The sequence below is a fragment of the Leptidea sinapis genome, chromosome 37, assembly GCF_905404315.1.
Source record: "Leptidea sinapis chromosome 37, ilLepSina1.1, whole genome shotgun sequence".
In the NCBI taxonomy this organism is placed as follows: Eukaryota; Metazoa; Arthropoda; class Insecta; order Lepidoptera; family Pieridae; genus Leptidea; species Leptidea sinapis.
In genome coordinates this window covers 5,110,509-5,131,215 of record NC_066301.1, presented here as the reverse complement: position 1 = coordinate 5,131,215, position 20,707 = coordinate 5,110,509, and the positions used below count along the sequence as shown (strand labels likewise).

At 40.8% G+C, this 20,707-nt stretch overlaps 1 protein-coding gene across 5 annotated transcripts in view; it reads right to left on the bottom strand.

Annotated features, from left to right (window-relative positions):
• The window catches only part of LOC126975738 (zinc finger protein 573-like), a 358,061-nt gene extending 338,051 nt beyond the window's left edge, over positions 1-20,010 (bottom strand). For 4 of the 5 annotated variants that reach the window (XR_007731783.1, XR_007731784.1, XR_007731785.1 and 1 more), the window contains exons 1-9: positions 19,826-20,010; positions 19,473-19,737; positions 17,075-17,237; positions 13,693-13,769; positions 11,048-11,178; positions 8,625-8,770; positions 7,200-8,077; positions 5,087-5,256; positions 1,031-1,140 (exon numbers count right to left, since the gene is read on the bottom strand). Coding sequence is in view for 2 of the 5 variants with exons in the window: in XM_050823749.1 (XP_050679706.1) it covers positions 1,031-1,140; positions 5,087-5,256; positions 7,200-8,077; positions 8,625-8,770; positions 11,048-11,178; positions 13,693-13,769; positions 17,075-17,237; positions 19,473-19,737; positions 19,826-19,858 (1,973 nt within the window). In the remaining 3 variants the exon portion in view is untranslated. Of the gene's footprint in view, positions 1-1,030; positions 1,141-5,086; positions 5,257-7,199; positions 8,078-8,624; positions 8,771-11,047; positions 11,179-12,441; positions 13,258-13,692; positions 13,770-17,074; positions 17,238-19,472; positions 19,738-19,825 lie in introns of those variants that run through there. The other variant, XM_050823750.1, reaches the window with a different exon arrangement.
• Between the last annotated feature and the right edge of the window lie 697 nt (positions 20,011-20,707).

The window sequence follows — 20,707 nt, the reverse complement described above, 5'->3', positions numbered from 1 at the left end:
GTAAAGACTTATTGAAAATGATTCGTAGCGGCTCAGCCAATTTTGTGCCACAGGCCTTTAGGAAACTAGGAGGTATAGAATCTGGACCAGTACCTTTATTTGCATCTAGGCTTTTGAGCGCTGATATGACATCTGAGTCTGTGAAACGACATAAACTAAGTGACATGTGGCATTCGACGATTTCATTGTGTTTAGTTCTTGGGTTTGGGTCATGCTGATAGGTTGCGTGAAAGTATTCTGAAAAAAAATTGGCAATCTGCTGGCCACCTTGAACGCTTTGATCTATGTAAGTCATTTCATCCGGTATGTCGCTGCTATTTGATCGTAGAGATTTTATGAAAGACCAAAAGTATTTAGGATCCTTCTTGATTAAATTTTTGGCTTCTGATTTTAACCTATTTATATCAGTCGTTAGGATTTAATCACATCTCTCGCGGAGTAACCTATATGTAAACTGATCCATTGGATTGCCATACATTTTAAATCTACGATGGTACTTTGCCTTTTCCTTCAAACTCTGGATCAACGATCGACTGAACCAAAATGGGAAATTGCTCCGACCTTTCGTACTCATTGGAACATTTTTATTAATGATGGATGTAAGTATATCAAAGAAAACGTCTACTGTCTCATCGACTCTTAAACTAGGATCGAGAGCTTCCTCCCAGTTAATGTTATCTAACTCGTTTCTAATGATGTCATATTTAGCTTTGCTAAAATTAGGCCTGGGTGTTTTTTTTAATTTTTGGGGGCCTCAATGTTGCACCCACAATATTAACGGAAATACCTAGTACCGGGTGATGCGTCTCCAAATCCACTAGTGGGACACCCTGGGTCACTGATACTAGTTTCGGTGAGTTTGAAATAGCTAGATCTAAGAATCTGCCGTTTAAGTTTGGTATTGCACACATTTGGTGGAGATCGTTGAAAGAAAGAGAATCGATAAGCAAGGCGTCTGTGTTATCTGTAGATTATTAGATTAAATATATTTTGTACGAACATGACCTCGATCAATAAGTCAGAGCTCTACCTGGTGTGCACGACTAGATCGCTCTTCTTGTAAAACTTCTTCCCGCAGCCGTCCCGCTCGCACACCCACTTAAGCGCCATCTCGTGGTCTCTCTTGATATGATTCTTTAACTGCACACAAATACGACTCAATAAATATCATTTTTACTATCTTCCATATGACCACAGCCAAATACGTAATGTTGTCCCGGTATGTCTATATTTAAAATGTATTTGAAGTCACATAAGGCCCCTAAAAGAAATAAATCAAAATATAGGAACGCAATAATATCTTATGACGTCAGCACAATCGGGCCAGACTCGTCCGGGTTAGTTGCCACACTCGCACAGAATACCAGCGTGAAAAAGCGACTTAGTGTAGCTATGTTGCGCATAGGTTAGTGTCGAACACCGGAGGCCACCCTACACCAGAATCTTGTGTTGCTGACTACACATCCCGATAGTTACCAGGTCTCTGTCGACGCCCCTCTCCCATCGCAGTGCCTGCGCCGTTGCAGTAGCCGATGTGATACTACAGGGCATGGATTTTTTTGTCAAGCTCTGTTGTACCGACCGGTGGCAGCTCACAGCCCTGGTTCGATGCGTAAGTTAAAGCAGCATCTGACTGCAAAAAACAGTCGTATCGAACTTGGATTGCGGCGCTGAGCTCAATGGATCCGAACTGCAAAGTTTCCAACCCGACCGACAGTTCTGGTCGTTGTCGAAAGCTGCTCTTGGTAATTTTAACCAGCCGTCCCTGCCTCTGTTGCACATGAGGAATGACACCCAAGCCCATACGGCAAAAGAGAAAGCCGATCTTCTGTGCGTTCCTCCAACTCGACTCTTGACGTCAACGGAAAAACACCGCCGACCAACCCGCGACGTCAGAGCTCCAAGCCTAAAGTACAGTTCAGAGAGAAAACTGTTCGGCGAGCTCTGTTGTCGTTGGACATCAAGAAGTGGAGCGGGCCGGAGTGCTTAGTGCTTTATTTTAAGCCGGCCCACATTCTTGCGCTCTAAAAAGCGCAGGTGCGGCTATATATGGAGTATTGCTGTCATTTCTGGTCTTGTGCACCCCAGTATCACCTCGATTCATTGACCGCGTGCAACGCAGAGCAGCTCGAATTGTCAGGCTAGTGCTCTGTGAACGGCTAGAATACCTGGCGTTGCGTAGACACATCGATTGTCTGTCTTCAACCGTATTTTTCACAGGGAGTGTTCTGAAGAGTTGTTTCACCTGATTCCTGCCGTCGAATTCCATCTTCGCACGACACGCCACAAATTAGGGTATCATCCCCACCATCTGGATGTGTGGCGGCCCTCACAGTGCGGTTTTCAAAGAGCTTTCTTCCACATAATACAAAGCTGTGAGCTTCTTTGTGCGGTGTTTCCGGGACGATACGAAATGGTTACCTTCAAAAAAAGCGCATACACCTTTAAAGGGCGGCAACGCTCCTGTGATTCCTCTGGTGTGGCAAGAGAATGTGGGCGGCGGTGATCAAACCAATGCCAAATGATCCAGCCGTTCACAGAGCAATGGGTCCCAGACAATTCGAGCATTTGTATGAATGTTTAACAAGTTGGAGTCAGTCACCTGCCAGGCGGTGGGGTAGTGCTTGTCGCAGCGCTGCACGGAGCAGGCGTGGTCGGGCCGCGTGCGAGGCTCGTGGGCGGCCGCCACGTGCTTGTTGAGTGACGAGCGGTACTCGTTCAACAAGTTGGAGTCAGTCACCTGCCAGGCGGTGGGGTAGTGCTTGTCGCAGCGCTGCACGGAGCAGGCGTGGTCGGGCCGCGTGCGAGGCTCGTGGGCGGCCGCCACGTGCTTGTTGAGTGACGAGCGGTACTCGTTCAACAAGTTGGAGTCAGTCACCTGCCAGGCGGTGGGGTAGTGCTTGTCGCAGCGCTGCACGGAGCAGGCGTGGTCGGGCCGCGTGCGAGGCTCGTGGGCGGCCGCCACGTGCTTGTTGAGTGACGAGCGGTACTCGTTCAACAAGTTGGAGTCAGTCACCTGCCAGGCGGTGGGGTAGTGCTTGTCGCAGCGCTGCACGGAGCAGGCGTGGTCGGGCCGCGTGCGAGGCTCGTGGGCGGCCGCCACGTGCTTGTTGAGTGACGAGCGGTACTCGTTCAACAAGTTGGAGTCAGTCACCTGCCAGGCGGTGGGGTAGTGCTTGTCGCAGCGCTGCACGGAGCAGGCGTGGTCGGGCCGCGTGCGAGGCTCGTGGGCGGCCGCCACGTGCTTGTTGAGTGACGAGCGGTACTCGTTCAACAAGTTGGAGTCAGTCACCTGCCAGGCGGTGGGGTAGTGCTTGTCGCAGCGCTGCACGGAGCAGGCGTGGTCGGGCCGCGTGCGAGGCTCGTGGGCGGCCGCCACGTGCTTGTTGAGTGACGAGCGGTACTCGTTCAACAAGTTGGAGTCAGTCACCTGCCAGGCGGTGGGGTAGTGCTTGTCGCAGCGCTGCACGGAGCAGGCGTGGTCGGGCCGCGTGCGAGGCTCGTGGGCGGCCGCCACGTGCTTGTTGAGTGACGAGCGGTACTCGTTCAACAAGTTGGAGTCAGTCACCTGCCAGGCGGTGGGGTAGTGCTTGTCGCAGCGCTGCACGGAGCAGGCGTGGTCGGGCCGCGTGCGAGGCTCGTGGGCGGCCGCCACGTGCTTGTTGAGTGACGAGCGGTACTCGTTCAACAAGTTGGAGTCAGTCACCTGCCAGGCGGTGGGGTAGTGCTTGTCGCAGCGCTGCACGGAGCAGGCGTGGTCGGGCCGCGTGCGAGGCTCGTGGGCGGCCGCCACGTGCTTGTTGAGTGACGAGCGGTACTCGTTCAACAAGTTGGAGTCAGTCACCTGCCAGGCGGTGGGGTAGTGCTTGTCGCAGCGCTGCACGGAGCAGGCGTGGTCGGGCCGCGTGCGAGGCTCGTGGGCGGCCGCCACGTGCTTGTTGAGTGACGAGCGGTACTCGTTCAACAAGTTGGAGTCAGTCACCTGCCAGGCGGTGGGGTAGTGCTTGTCGCAGCGCTGCACGGAGCAGGCGTGGTCGGGCCGCGTGCGAGGCTCGTGGGCGGCCGCCACGTGCTTGTTGAGTGACGAGCGGTACTCGTTCAACAAGTTGGAGTCAGTCACCTGCCAGGCGGTGGGGTAGTGCTTGTCGCAGCGCTGCACGGAGCAGGCGTGGTCGGGCCGCGTGCGAGGCTCGTGGGCGGCCGCCACGTGCTTGTTGAGTGACGAGCGGTACTCGTTCAACAAGTTGGAGTCAGTCACCTGCCAGGCGGTGGGGTAGTGCTTGTCGCAGCGCTGCACGGAGCAGGCGTGGTCGGGCCGCGTGCGAGGCTCGTGGGCGGCCGCCACGTGCTTGTTGAGTGACGAGCGGTACTCGTTCAACAAGTTGGAGTCAGTCACCTGCCAGGCGGTGGGGTAGTGCTTGTCGCAGCGCTGCACGGAGCAGGCGTGGTCGGGCCGCGTGCGAGGCTCGTGGGCGGCCGCCACGTGCTTGTTGAGTGACGAGCGGTACTCGTTCAACAAGTTGGAGTCAGTCACCTGCCAGGCGGTGGGGTAGTGCTTGTCGCAGCGCTGCACGGAGCAGGCGTGGTCGGGCCGCGTGCGAGGCTCGTGGGCGGCCGCCACGTGCTTGTTGAGTGACGAGCGGTACTCGTTCAACAAGTTGGAGTCAGTCACCTGCCAGGCGGTGGGGTAGTGCTTGTCGCAGCGCTGCACGGAGCAGGCGTGGTCGGGCCGCGTGCGAGGCTCGTGGGCGGCCGCCACGTGCTTGTTGAGTGACGAGCGGTACTCGTTCAACAAGTTGGAGTCAGTCACCTGCCAGGCGGTGGGGTAGTGCTTGTCGCAGCGCTGCACGGAGCAGGCGTGGTCGGGCCGCGTGCGAGGCTCGTGGGCGGCCGCCACGTGCTTGTTGAGTGACGAGCGGTACTCGTTCAACAAGTTGGAGTCAGTCACCTGCCAGGCGGTGGGGTAGTGCTTGTCGCAGCGCTGCACGGAGCAGGCGTGGTCGGGCCGCGTGCGAGGCTCGTGGGCGGCCGCCACGTGCTTGTTGAGTGACGAGCGGTACTCGTTCAACAAGTTGGAGTCAGTCACCTGCCAGGCGGTGGGGTAGTGCTTGTCGCAGCGCTGCACGGAGCAGGCGTGGTCGGGCCGCGTGCGAGGCTCGTGGGCGGCCGCCACGTGCTTGTTGAGTGACGAGCGGTACCCGAAGCGGCGCCCGCACACCGGGCAGCCGTGCCGCCGGAGTGACGCGTCGTGCGTGGCTGACGTACATTAAATTTAACATTTTAAATTATTGTACAATCCCTATTTCGTCAAAGCGTCATCCAATTCTTCATCCATCAAGCCAAGCGTCTTCCACAAAAATTTTAATGTCGGGATAGGCACAATAATGTTATCTAACAACGGCCGGAACGCAAGTTCCACACGGCTCGAATTCGATAGACATTCGGTACACCACTCAGACACGAATGCGGTATCAAACAAAAGTTGTGATGCAGTAACGAACGAAAGTTGTGATGCTTTTGTGAACGTACGATTTGAGAATATTTCTAAAGAATAATTCTTACTTTTATATAATAGTTTTTTTAGAATAGTATATTTACCACTTTCAAATATAAAAAAATATCGATATCTAAAGATCGAATTTGACTCTTTAACTCTTTTTTGTAGCCTTTTCTTTTAATTGCTTCGGAGAAGGTGTGTAAAGTAGAGTATTCACCTCTGGAATAGAGCTTGTCTTTGTCTTGAGTGGCTTACTTCCTTAATTCTTCGCTTCACTCAAGAGTTTTTTTTTTAGAAATTAAGGGACGAGACGAGCAGGACGTTCAACTAATGGTAATTGATACGCCATGCCCATTAAAATGCAGCGCCGCTCAGGATTTCTTGAAATACCCAAAAATTCTGAGCGGCACTACAACTGCGCTCATCACCTTGAGACATAAGATGTTAAGTCTCATTTGCCTAGTAATTTCACTAGCTACAGCGCCCTTCAGACCGAAACACAGTAAATGCTTACACAGTACTGCTTCACGGCAGAAATAGGCGCCGTTGTGGTACCCATAATCTAGCCGGCATCCTCTGCAAAGGAGCCTCCCACTGGTTAGTTTATAACGAACATGACGTAAATACAGTGGTTTACTCCCTTAGTATATAATTTACTATTAATGAACCACTTCCTACTTCATTCACAACTAATTTAATTATTTTCAATTAAAAACATAATATTTACAATCAGAAAACTAGAAAAAAACTCATAAGTAGATTAAATTAAAATACTCTAGGTTGACACCCTAAAATATCAGGTAACAATAATCGTGGCTTAATGTGATATCAACTTCATTATCGAGATCTATGTTCTTCAGTATGGGATAGTTATATATTATAGGATGAACTAGTTAGCGTGGTATTTCCAGTCTTTCTTCAAAACAAACTGTGTATACCCCAGCACAAAGCCGGCGGTGCTCCTGTCTTTTATCTAGTGCTACAAGAGGCCATTTTATGGTGAAAGAAAGGCTTTCATCTATAGTCAGAGCGCGTATCCTCAGATACTTCGGACATATCACGCGACGTGGAGAGCATACCATAGAGAGACTTGTTGTTCAGGGAACGGCAGTAGGTCAAGAGGACGCTCCCTTATGCGCTGGACAGACCAGATCAAAGCCCCTACGCCCTCCAGGAAGGGATAGCTGGTGTAGAATCGTTCGTCGCTCAACGTGACCATGACTGCTCTGTCAAGAGTAATCCGACGAAGAAGAAACAAGAGACCATGGGCGGAGGTGATCACTCACCATGGCGTTTGGTTTTTACCTTACCATGGCAGTACAATCAGATGCTACAAATTTATTTAAGTTGGTAGAGCGCTGGGACGTAACACTAGAGGCGCGAGTACTGAGTCCATAAATTTTGGTTGCAAATTTAATTTGTATAACCTATCAATTTGAAGTAAATTTCATGATGGCCGACCATGACATCACATCCCAAAATTAATAATAACGCGAAGTTGTACCACACAGGTAAAACTTCAAGCGACGAGGTGATGATTATTGAGCGATGACGTCAATCGTGCTTCTTTTATTTTCATACAGTTCATGGCCTGATGTCGTTTTATAATATTAATGTTAAGGAAGCAAAAACTTAATTGTTCCGACACTAATTAACCCATAAAACTCATAATGATAAATATCGCAAAATATAATAAACATACCTAAATGAGATTTAAAATTATCCTTTTTCTTGAATATTTTACCACAAGTGTTGCAGAAGTAAAGCGGTTTCGTCTTAACTTTTTTCTCAACTTCGGTTTTCTCACACTTATCTGTCGGCTTAATAAATGGCACTATATATTCAAGAAGATGACTCTTGTCGCTTACTTCAGGCATATACTCTGACTCATCAATCTTATTCACTACTTCAACCTTGTTCAACATATCTGTTAGTCTAGCGGCATCAATTTCACTATTCAGGCTTATTATAAATGTGTCATCATCTTCAGTAGATATATATTGCACACTGTTTTCACCAATCAGTTGGTTTAAGTTTGCTGCAAGATTCGTACTTACTTCTAAATCGACATCACTTTCAAATATAGTAGCACAATCTTCAGTTAATGTCAATGGTTGGTTTCTATCAGTGCTATTTAAATTTAGCAATTCATCCTGCATACTATCTTTTGTGTAGCTCAGAGTGTTTAGAAAATCCTGATCAATATTTTTGTTTTCATTCACATATTCGAATAACTCTGTATTATCTGTACTATAATCAATATCATTTGTATTCATATTGAATGTCTGATTACTTTGTAGACCATCAAAGTACAAATCATTATATAGAAGCTCATCATCTAGAGAGTGCAGTTGATTCATCTCTTTGAGTAATTCAACTTGCATTAAACTCTCGTAGCCAGGCGCAGTATAGTTCTGAGTCTGTACACTTGAGAAACTCATGAGATCTTGAGATGTGGACATTGTCATGTAGTCATCCTCAGCTGAGAGTATGTCATCAACTATATTGTCTACCATTCTGTTTGTGTCAACATTTATTGTGTTTTGCTCATTGTCACTATTATTTGAATTTGAATGTTGCCTAAAAATTTAAAATCAATTGGAAATCTACAATAATATTATGAGCTAACTGACAGAAGCAGTAGAATTGTGGTGGGATAACTTACACAGAAATTATCAAACCTGAGGAATGCCACAAAATAATACGTCAGCATTAAAATACAATATTATTTACTCAGATCATTTATACGTCTAAAGAAAAAAAAAAGCAATTCACGCACACCAACACAGTGTCATACAAATCGCGAGTGTAGCTTGTTACGCACACTAAACTAATATTCCTGGCCTGTTTATCGGTGGTCAATTACAGCAAGAGACTATCTGGACGTATTAATTTTCTAAGATTATTTAATATAAATGCTTATCTGAAGACAGCAACCATAACATTCCTCTGTTCGTGTTCTATACTAAAGAACTATGGAGACTTATGAGCATATATTTTATTCTATTATTTTTGTCATAAGTAAGGGTAGAGGTAATCTCCTACTTACCAGTGAGCCCTATGGTCATTGATGGTGTTGAAGATCGACAAAATGTAGTAATACAAGTAGTTATAAACCAGATCTTACCTGACACAGTGTTCCAGCAAAGCACTTTTATACTTGAACACCATACCACAAACGCGGCAATAGTTCTTCCTTATAGACTTGTCTTCAATTATGTTTAGATTTAGATAAGCTCTGCATTTCTTTTGATGTCGTTGCAGTGAACCTGACTGAAATATACATAATTTGTTATGTTATGAGGTCGAGGAACTAACTAACTAACTAACCACTGAGCTAACCGTTCGAATCCCGCATCGTTCATAAAATTTTGTTTTTCAAATTTTATTTGTGTATTAATCCTAGAAGTGAGGGTTATCACTTTAAAAACATTACAAATTGTTTAGATTTACAAGAGCGACATCTCAAGTCAATTTCCTAATATGCTAATATTGGGGTTGAGCAGGTTATCAACTGTAAAGTAGATCCTGTAGATGAAGCCACAACCTGAGAGTTGAACAAAGCAAACAGGATTTTATAACGAGGCGGTACTCGAACGGTTAGCTCAGTGGTTTAGCGCACCGGCACGTAACGCCGGAGGACGTAGGTTCGAATCCAGCATCGTTCATAAAATTTTGTTTTTCAAATTTTATTTGTGAAATATACATCATCATTATCAGTAGGAAGACGTCCACTGCTGGACAAAGGCCTCCCCCAAAAATCGCCTTGACAATCTCTCCAGCGCTGCCCTCATCCAACGTATTCAGCCCATCTTGTGCGGAGCCTACCAACACTGCGTTTGCGTTACCACCGGAGTACGTGTTCGCAATTCGAGGAGTTTTCCGACCCACCGGCCATCTGTCCGTCGAACTGTGTGCCCTGCCCACTGCCACTTCAGTTTCGCAATCATTTGGGTTATGTCGGTGACTTTGATCCTCCTACGGTTCCATTTCCTCATTTCTGATTCGATCTCGCAGGAAACCTCCAAGCACAGCCCAAATATAAATACTTTTATTAAATTTTAAATAAAATACTTCTCCAATATTCAATATCCGTTGGTAGCTTTTCACCTTCACCAACATATCCTACTAATATTATAAATGTGAAAGTTTGTATGTCTGGATGTATGTTTGAACTTCTTTAACGGAAAATTTACTGAATAGATTTTGATGAAACTTTACAATAATATAGCTTACACACCATAATAACAAATAGGCTATAATTTATAAAACTATAGTGTGAATTATACAAAATATAAAAGAAGTGTGATTGTTACTAATGTATACAACTACCTCCATCTTTTATCAACTAGCAAGCAAAAGATCAATACAATTTATATGGCAAAACAACGTTTGCCGGGTCAGCTAGTAAATTTATATTTGTTTGAACCATTGGGTATGTTGATAACGTAAAGCCAGTGGGAGGCTCCTTTGCACAGGATGCCGGCTAGATTAAGGGTACCACAACGGCGCCTATTTCTGCCGTGAAGCAGTAACGCGTACGGATTACTTTGTTTCGGTCTGAAGGGCGTCGTAGCTAGTGAAATTACTGGGCAAATTAGACTGAACACCTTATGTATCACAATGACCAGCGCAATTGTAGTGCCGCTTAGAATTTTTGGGTTTTTTCAAGAATCGTGAACGGCACTGCATTGTAATGGGGCAAGGCGTATCAATTAGCATCAGCTGAACGTCCTGCTTGTGAACTCAACAATGTCGTATGTGTCGATTTAAAAGACCCTTAGTAACTCATAATTCCATTTATATACCCAGGAAAATGCTGTAGACCAAAGTTGGAAACAATACATTACTGTCTCTGTCAACATATCTCTAATATTCTGATCCCATTTTAAAACATCAAAACCGTAACGGGCCATCCATAACTTACGTCACACACTTTGTGACACCCTGCTCATGGGCCGGAGAGGAATCAATGAAAATAATAATAATTTCGGACCACTACTGTTTTTAATCATAAATGTTAAAAAAAAATTGCGAAATATGTGACACCACACTAGGTATAGGGGGGATTCACAATTGGGGAGGAGTCAATCATGAAATTGTGTGTCGTAATTTATGGATGGTCCCAAAATTATTGATTCCTGCCGGTTGTTTGGTAATGAAGAGTCAAATGTATCTACGACATACAATAAAAAAAATACTCAATTTCACTGTATTTTATGCAAGATAGTAGCCGTGAGCTTCACTTTCAACAAACGGACTTCTTTATCGATATCCGCCATCGTAAGTACATACGCGGTTGAACAACCAAGCATTGCTATAATGCAATATATTTTTTTTTAAAAACGTAATGCTAAGGTTACTGCACGTAATGCACCATTATTATGTAACAGTAGCACTCATTACTTGGCCATGGTATATCTAATTTGGATTTTAGCTGAACATTTTTCCTAAGAAAGAGATAAGTATATTTTTAAATGTCTCATTCTCTGTATATAGTAACCCCACTCAGTATGTGGCTTAATTAATTACTTATTGACTAAGCTGTACCTGTGCAAATCTATTTTGACAACCAACACAAATGAATGATTTATCTTTGGTATGTGTTAGCTCGTGTCTATTCAAGTTGGAGCCATCTTTGAACTTTCTCTTACATGTGGTACATTCGAATTTACCCACACCTAAAATTAAAGAAATTAATAAATAACAGGTGAATACACATTGTTTAATCATAAAAGATAAATTTGGTTTTCCCACATTTGACGCCGCCGTACTGCAGCTATCTAGCGTGTGGCGAAAGCCTTGAAAAGCTGGACATCGTGGGAAACGAAGAATGAAAGAAAACACGCTGCACATCTGTAAGTAGATGGATGAACCACTTCCGAGAGGAAAAAATGATAGCCTGCTGAAACCATTAGAGGAAATCCCGTCTACTCCAGTACAGAAAAGACGTCCTTCTGATCCTCAGTTACTTTCCTGTTCTTTTTTTATGGAATATGGAGGACAAACGAGCGTACGGGTCACCTGGTGTTAAGTAATCACCGCCACCCACATTCTCTTGCAACACCAGAGGAATCACAGGAGTGTTGCCAGCCTCTAAGGAAGGTGAACGCGCTTTTTTTGAAAGTACCCATGTCGTATTGTCCCGGAAACACCGCACAAGTAAGCTCATTCCACAGCTTTGTAGTACGTGGAAGAAAGCGCCTTGAAAAGCGCCCAGTTGAGGACCGCCACACATCCAGATGGTGGGGATGATATCCTAATTTGTGACGTGTCGTGCGAAGGTGGAAGTAGGCGGCAGGAATCAGGTAAAACAGCTCTTCTTAACACTCCCCGTGATAAATGCGATAGAAGACGCACAATGAAGCGACGTCTCTACGCAACGCCAAGTGATCCAGCCGTTCAGTTCTTACTGACCACAGAGAAATCAATTTTTACAGAAAAAACTTATTACGTTATTATTTATGCTGTTGTTACTAAACATCAAGGGCATTAAAGTATAAAAATACACACTTACATACATAAAAATACAAATTATAATATATTCAGTCATTTTGGTGTTTTGTTGACCAAGCCTATTGAAAAGTTACTTCGAGAGTTGTCTTACTTCATACGTCGCTCACATTACTGTAGATGACCTCCCCCAATCATAACAGCATTATTAATGCGCTGTCGCCTGTCAGTCACATAAGAATAGTAGATTGTTAACCGAGGGTCAAACGAATCAATTCCCGAGGTATTTACCGGCTATAGTCCGAGTAGGAATTGATTCTTTTACCCGTGTTAAACACTCTACTTTTCATTTCGAACATGAGGAAAATAAAAGTAGTTGTTTATCTAAACTACTCATTGATAATATATAATAATATTAGTAGTACCTATTTTAAATTAATTGTCAAATTAGGACAATTTAAGTCGACTTTTTAAATAAATATGGAACTCACCGCGTAATTGTTGCGGCTTATTCCGCTCAAAGAAGTTTGCGCTAAGTTCATACTGGCTGTTTTTTACATAAAACTTTTCACAGCTGACAGCAGTTCTATTTTTAAAGTTCATTCCGGCCCTTAGGTGGGAAGTAATTTGTATGAGTTTTTCCCTCCCTATGGGGGGAAGCAGCATTTTCCACCCAATAAGCAGATCAAAATAACATTACTTTCCGAGTATGAGAAATGAAAAAAATATCCCTCAGGCCTTCAATTATTGGGGAAGGAAACTCAGATCAGCCTGGTTTTAAAGATGGAATTGCGTTACAGTTAAATTTATTGTATACTAGCCTGTTGATCAATTACACTATCGTTATCTTTTCCACACAAATATTTTTTCACCATTCTTTTGAATTTCACATGATGTAAATTTACAGGGATATATATATATTTTTAAACTCTCTTAATGATTCTCTAGGTCATTTTTGGTTGAGTTATAAATACTGTAACTTTCTGTACTTTACTTCAAGTATGTAACGGGAATACTATGTATTTTCTGTCCTGTTGTATGGCTAGATTCGTAGACCCATGGAGTCTTGATAAGTACCATATGGTGTAACTCATCATGCAAGGAATCTTTCCTTCACCAAGGAAAAAAAGGACCAGGTAAAGGTAGTCGTCATTGAAATGAAAATCCTTCGCTGTCTTTAGTTATTCCGTGCTGCTGCACATGAAGAAGGCAACACAAAAATTTAATATGAGCAAATTGTGCAATTCACAAAGTGGGAAGTCCATTGTGGTGTTTAGTGACCCTAAGACCCTAGATATAATAAAGATTAAAATATATAGGATTTAACTTGATAGTTAGACTTGTATACTACTTAACCCATAGGCTTGACAATGGTTGGAGGTGATCAGTTACAACATTCTTATATTAAGTGGCATTGTCTGTCCATAAAAGTGACAATTGTTTTATTTATTTAGAGCATTGGTAACAAGATCATCAACTCAAACCCAAATTCGATACAATTACAAGAAAAACCCCTGTTAGGTTTATTTGCAAAAAAAAATATTTTTGTAGGTTACATGAAAGATGATTGTTGTAAATATAAAAGTGCCAATATGATGCGAGTCAAATGTCAGGTTTTTGGCAAGAACAGGTGTCCCAGGAGCAATTTGCCAGAAAACATTTCAGATCAAGTGATGGATGACAAGTTATATACACACACTAATCACTATTCACTAATCACTAAGCATTAGCTATGGACTTACCTTCATGGACATCTTTATGTTTTTGCAAATCTGACAACTTGGTGAATGATTTCTCACACTTGTCACACTTGTGAGGCCTGCAACCAGATTAATTCAGATTTATATGTATTGTCTCTCTCAATTAGAAATGATTCAGTTAAGTTTGAATAATCAAAGAGACTTTAACAGCCATAAAGGCATATGCCTCTAATCTATAAACTCTAAATTGTTCGCTTCTGAATACATTTTGATGTCAATTAAAACACTATCACAGCTTTGAAAACAAATGGCGCGCTGAAAGAAAAACTCTAGATAGATTAACAACAGACTCTTAACGACTGAACAGCCCCTGGGTCTTTATTATAAAAGTGTATACATCTACCCATTATGAAGCCTACTAAAATTAGTTTAGCAATTCTTTATTTCTAGTGTTGTAACAATAAAGATGATAATTTTTGGGAAACTGAATTAATATTTCATAAATATGCTAACAATGACATTTTATTTATTTATTACAATTTTTTTGACACCACATTAACAAAATATAATTTAAATACAAATAAATATCATTTGGTGCAAATGCGGCCTTAGTGATCTCTTCCAGGCGACCATTTGTTATACAGTAAAAGAGAAAAAAATACATTAAAAGGGTCAAAAATTTACATAAATATATGTATCCCCAATCATGCTTAGAAAGTGTGCCCCTGAGTTGACGCCGGTGCTAACACGTTTATTCCGGCACTCTTAATCAAAAGGCGTAGTCCCTGACTCAGGCCTTGTCCATCCGATCCGACAAAAAGGAGACAGTTCGGATCCGGCAAACTACAGGCCTATTACTATTGCTCTCTAAAATCATGGAGAGCATAATTCTAGCGGTTAATTATCTATCTCTTGGTATAGAGGGTCACCAGTTGATCAACGACCGACAGTACGGCTTTCGCCATGGTCGCTCGGCAGGCGATCTTCTGGTATACCTAACACATCGATGGGCAGCGGCTATCGAAAGTAATCAGCGTCCACACACATTGCTATGCAGACGACAGCACTGGTCTCTCTCGGGAAATCGTCGACCGGGAGAAACTTGTGTCTTCTATCGAGTCCTCTCTCGCGAAAGTCGCGGAATGCGGTAAATTGACCTTGTCCAATTTAAACGCCAGAAGACTCAAGTATACGCGTTTACCACTAAAAACCCCCATATCTCGTATCTCCGCTCTTCGACAACACTTCCGTTGAAGCCTCGCCTTGTATCGGAATACTGGGTCTCGAAATCTCGAGCGATTGCCAATTCCGTGGTCATCATGAGCTGGAGAAGAAGCTGGGCGTCATAAATAGAGCACGGCAATACTTATTAATATTGCTGTCATCTCTTGTCTGACGCACCCCAGTATCAGCTAGATCCATTTGACCGCGTGCAACGCAAAGCAGCTCGAATGTTCAGGGACCCAGTTCTCTATGAACGGCTGCATCACTTGGCGTTGCGTAGAGACGACGCTTCATTGTGTGTCTTCTACCGCATTTTTACAAAGGGAGTGTTCCGAAGAGCTATTTCAACTGAATGCTATTCCACCTCCTCACTTGAAAACCGTTCAAGGAGCTTTCTTCCACGTGCTACAAAGCTGTGGATTGAGCTTCCTTGTGCGGTGTTTGCGGGACGATACGACTTCGATGCCTTCAAAAAGAGCACGTACACCTTCCTTAAAGGCCGGCAACGCTCCTGTGATTCCTCTGGTATTGCAAGAGAATGTGGGCGGCGGTGAATACTTAACACCAGGTGACCCGTATGCTCTTATGTCCTCCTTTTTTACATAAAAAAAATTAGAGAGAGTAGGTATTTAGTGTAGTTAGCTTTGTATTATGATCAAGAAGAATAGAAGAGCTTGAATAATGCCCATTAAGAGAATTGACGTTAAGTGAAGCAGGAAGACCTGTTTGATGCTGTTTTCCGACACCAATCTTAAAAGTTTACCAACTTTAGCAGGATCGGGATTATCGACTGATTTAAATATGTGACGTTCTTGAAAATCCCTACATATTCTATTGCATCGGTTTCGGTTACTTTTATATAACTCGATAGATTTCCTAATTTTGTACTTTATTAAAGCCCAAATTGTTACATTTATTAAGGTTCTAATTTCATCTGTGACCCAAGGAGCGGGGAGATGTTTCTTTTTAACAAGTCTAAGAAACGCATGAATAGCTGTAAAATTAGAAAGTTGAAAAACTGATTGTAGTATCAATGGAGTCATTATTATATACGACAACCGAATCGATAATTCTGGCATCATAGTTGAAATGATCCATATCAAGGTTATTGGAGTTACACAGCCAAACTGTTTGTGGTTTTAATTTAGGTATTCGGACATTGTATGACAAGAATATCAGATTGTGGTATGAAAAAGGCACTGAAGTGAACTGACCATGCTTATGTTCAAGGTTAATTTTTGATACAATGATTAGATCAAGTGGCAACCATCCAAAATTAGGTAGATTATGAGTAGGCTTTAAAGGAAATAGCTGCAAGTTTAAGGAGTCAATTATAGATTTGAGCTTTCAGCTGTGATGACACATGCAGGTATTCAAATCTCCCATTAAGATCACATGCTCATAAAATGGAGTGAGATGTTCAAGAATAGATTCAAATGAACTAAAATAATCAACACCCAACGAAGGACTGTAAAACACACCCAAAATTTGGAGTGTGATATACTGACTTTAAGTACAAGATGTTCAGCATTGTCACCGGGGTGTCATCATATAAGTAGCTTATATCTCAACTGTTTTTGGTGTAACACTCTTTTATAGTTGTCTACAATAAATATATACTAGCTTTAAGAGTGCATTGATCTGCATGGCGCTTAAAAATTACATAAATGTCATGAGCAAACAATACAATAAAATTTCCCAAAACCATTTCCAATCTGTGGTATCATAAAGAAAGTTATTTATGTTATGGTAACCTAAAGGTGTGGTAAACCACACAAACGTTTTTTAACAATTCTTTTGAATATCGAATACTTTTGTTTTGAACATTTTCTGGGATGTTGTTGTAAAAGCATATACATCGCCCCCAAAAAGACTTACTAACTCGACTTAGCCAAGTAGAAGGCATAACAAGTTTATATTTATTCCACATGTTAACATTATGTTTGCCACAGTTTCTAGCAAATTCCTCAATGTGCTTATGAACATATAGAACACTACCAAGAATATGTTGAGAAGCAACAGAATGTTGTCAAAATGATTATTTTTTTAAATTTTTCTCTTAATGATTTTAATGTTGTAATTCCGACTGAATGTGTAGGTATTAATAATAATGTAAGGGTCTAACCATGAGCAGGAGATTTTAATTTATAAGAAATAAATATCAGATAACTTTACTGAAGAAAGCAAATAATATATTTACTTGTAATGAAGATGTTTAGAGAACAAGTGCTGTTGCAATCGCCAAAGTGCTTCAAACGCCATGCTACACTGTGGACACTTCCAGACTCTAGCTAGCGGCTTATGAGTCAAACTATGTTTCATTAAGTGTTGCTTTGTAGTAAACTTTTGATCAGTACACTTATCTGAAATAAATGAACAATATAAATTATAATTTTTATCATTAGTGAGTTGGCTAATTTTATATTTTTTCCAAAATTTTATTTCTGTACCAATGCACTATCACACTCACACACAGATGAAATTAGACTCAGAGAGATACAAAATAGACTGTCTTGCCAGCCCAATGATAAAGCAACAGCCTTTCATTAGCCAAAGGTTGAAATTGCCATACCAAAACCAACCTGCTAATAAGTCATCTGGTAAATAAAAATAGCAGTAAAGTAATTGTGAAACACAATCTGTTTTACCCTGAACTTATGTGAGCTTTAATTGTGAATGTTCTATTTTACTTGTATATTGTGAAAAAGGCCCTAAAACTGATTGCATATACAGTGGTGGACATATTATAATTAGAAACACTTCATATGAATTCTAGAAGTATAACATCAGAAATTATTAATCATGCAAGAATATAGCCACTCACTATATAAAAAACCAAAGTATATGTAACCTTTAATCACAAAAAGAGTATAAACCTTTATTGTTTAGGTGTTTGTGTAGGGTTTAGGTGTATTTTATGTTACTGACCACTTAGGACAGCTAATTAGAAACAATTTAGAAAAGCATCCATGGTTTTTTCTATTTTTAATTTTTAGTAAAAAACTTTATTGATTTGGGGGCATAAACATAAATTTGGCATTTTGTGCATAATAAGTTTTGTTCATAATGGACAAAAATAAAAGTTGTGATAACACCAGGAACAGACATAAATTGATGATGCCTACTACTCGGCTAAGTCGAGTTAGTAAGTCTTTTGTGTGGCGATGTAAATGCTTTACAACAAGATCCCAGAAAATGTTCAAAACAAAAGTATTACGTAATTCAAAAGAATTGTTAAAAACATTTGTGTGGTAAAGGTTACTATAACATAAATGACTTTCTTAATGATACCACATATTGGGAATGGAGCGACCACCCTCAGGCTATTAAATAATAAGTTTAAATGTACAATCTTACTTTGTTACTTTGTAAATGTTACTTTAATTGTAAAACATATTTTTGATGAAAAAAAAGCCTGCTGAGTTTGTTGCGCCCATTCTTCTCAGGCCTGAGGCATTCATTTTGGAATGGGTGGTAGTTTTTTTGACTTTCAATAAGTGATTTCACATCCTATTTTGAATAAAAATATTTGAATTTGATGCTTCAACTAGACAATTAATAGTTAATTTGCATTTCAATCAAAAGTGGATGTACAGGACAATAGCTGAACATTTTAAATATCTGTAAGGAAAGTTTATAATGCTATTGACAATTGTAGAAGAACGGAACTATTGAAAACATTCGTAGAATGAGTCGAACAAAAAAAATTGCCCAGAGAATATATGCTAATCATACATGTTGCTAAACAAGATTTAAAGGCTCCAACTAGATTAAAAATGAAGCAACACCGAAAGACAACACGTACAAGTACGGAAAAAAGTGTTATTCTCACATGATACAAAAATAAGCATGGTCAGACAGAAAGTGCTATATTAGATATCTTATACCATACTCTCAATAATTAATACACAAGGAGCATAGTTAAGCATGGTGGGTGCAATATCAAAGTATGGGGATGTTTTTTCAGACATGGAGTTGCACCTGATCGAAAGATTGAAGGTACAATGCATCAATTTCAGTACCAAAACATATTGGAGGACATAATGATTCCCTACTCCGACGACTTTTTGCCTGTAACCTGGATCATTCATGGTAATGACCCTAAACACACGGCCAATAGTGTCAATTGTTAAATAGGGAACAGCATATTTTGTCTTAGCTAGCCTGAAAATAGTTTGGGCTCAAACCCTTTTGAAAATCGTTAGTATGTGATTAAAAAGAAAGTCTCAAAACAAACATAACTGTTACAAAAAGAACTCTATGAGGCTTTTGTAGATGCATGGAACTCAATCCCAATAGAAAAATGTCTAACATTGCTTAAATCAATGCCACCTTGTTGCAGAGCTGTCGTTGACAATAAAGGCTACACCATTTAATAAGTACAAAGATATTTCATAGAATAAAGTTGAAAAAAACTATAATAACAAAATTCAATTTAGGAATCTAAATATTTTTAGCCATTGAAATGATTGTACATAATTGATAACTACTTCATGTAGTCATTAATTTTTTTATTGAAAACTCACAAGTAAATGTGATGTATTCATATTTGTATTTCACTTTATTGAATCATGAAGAAAAAGTAAATCAAAACTTACCACAAATCCATAGATTATCTTTTGAATGAACCCTTAAATGTCCATGATACTTCTTAGCATTGTCAAACTGCTTCTTACAAATCTCACAATGCAATGATGCTGGCCCATTTAGATCAGGTTCCTCCAAGGGGCCATCAGTTAGAAATTGGGCTAGAACATCATCTCCTCCAAGTAATGCACTGCTTGCTGATAGAGTATTATGAATATCAAACTGACAATCAGTTTCCCTTTTTAGGTCTAATTCAACATGTTCGCAGTCTAAAAACTATAAAATAAAAATGAATAGATTATGTACTAGGCACAAAAACAAAATAAAGCAAATAAAATGTAAAAGCGAAATTATGGTAACTTACAGGTAAACTATAGAACGATATGTTAGATTCCATTGCTATAATGACACAATAAAAGTGTTCTGTGATAATGATAAATGAGCCAGCATCACAGAACACTTACTCTAAAGAGGCCATGGATTGTTTGTTAATTTCAAAGGCACTTTCTAAAATACAATTGATTTTCAGTAAGTATTAAGTACCTACCTAGTCACATCATTCATTGTCATTTGTATTTTGTCAGACGTCAGTATATACTTTTTTATTTACAACATTGGTATTTGGTAACAAGACCATCGGCTCAAACTAAAATAAAATAAAAGAACAATATTTTGAATCATTTTTCATTAAGTATACTCGATAAAACCCCCGTTAGATTTATGGTTGAATAAAATATTCATGTAGGTTAGTCCATTTTATCGCTTCGAGTTAACGTCATTATAATTTATTATATTATGATGAATCGCTTATCTATGAAGTCTATGTAAAAATAAAGGAGGATAGCGAGAATGGATCCACATAATTTAAAAATTAAGGAAGAATCGTACAAGTTTGTATTAATTATAAACATAGATTTATTTGATGTTTATATAAAAATTATTGAGGCACTAAGATATGGGAGTCAAATGAAAGAATTTATATTAAATAAAAAAATTATTATATATAGAAATTATTACATCGTTCCATCAAAACCTTTCTCTTGGATTTGCATTTTTTGAAATAAAATCCCATACTTTTTATAATTCTTCACAAAGTGGTGATATAATATTATAATTTTATAATCTATCTCATTTCGCATTTCATGCAATAGTTTTGTTAATGTAGGTAATTCCTTTCTTACAGAATAAAATTCATGTATTTTATGCCTTATAGGGCTTTTTCGTCGTGGGCCACTTTTGCGAGGAG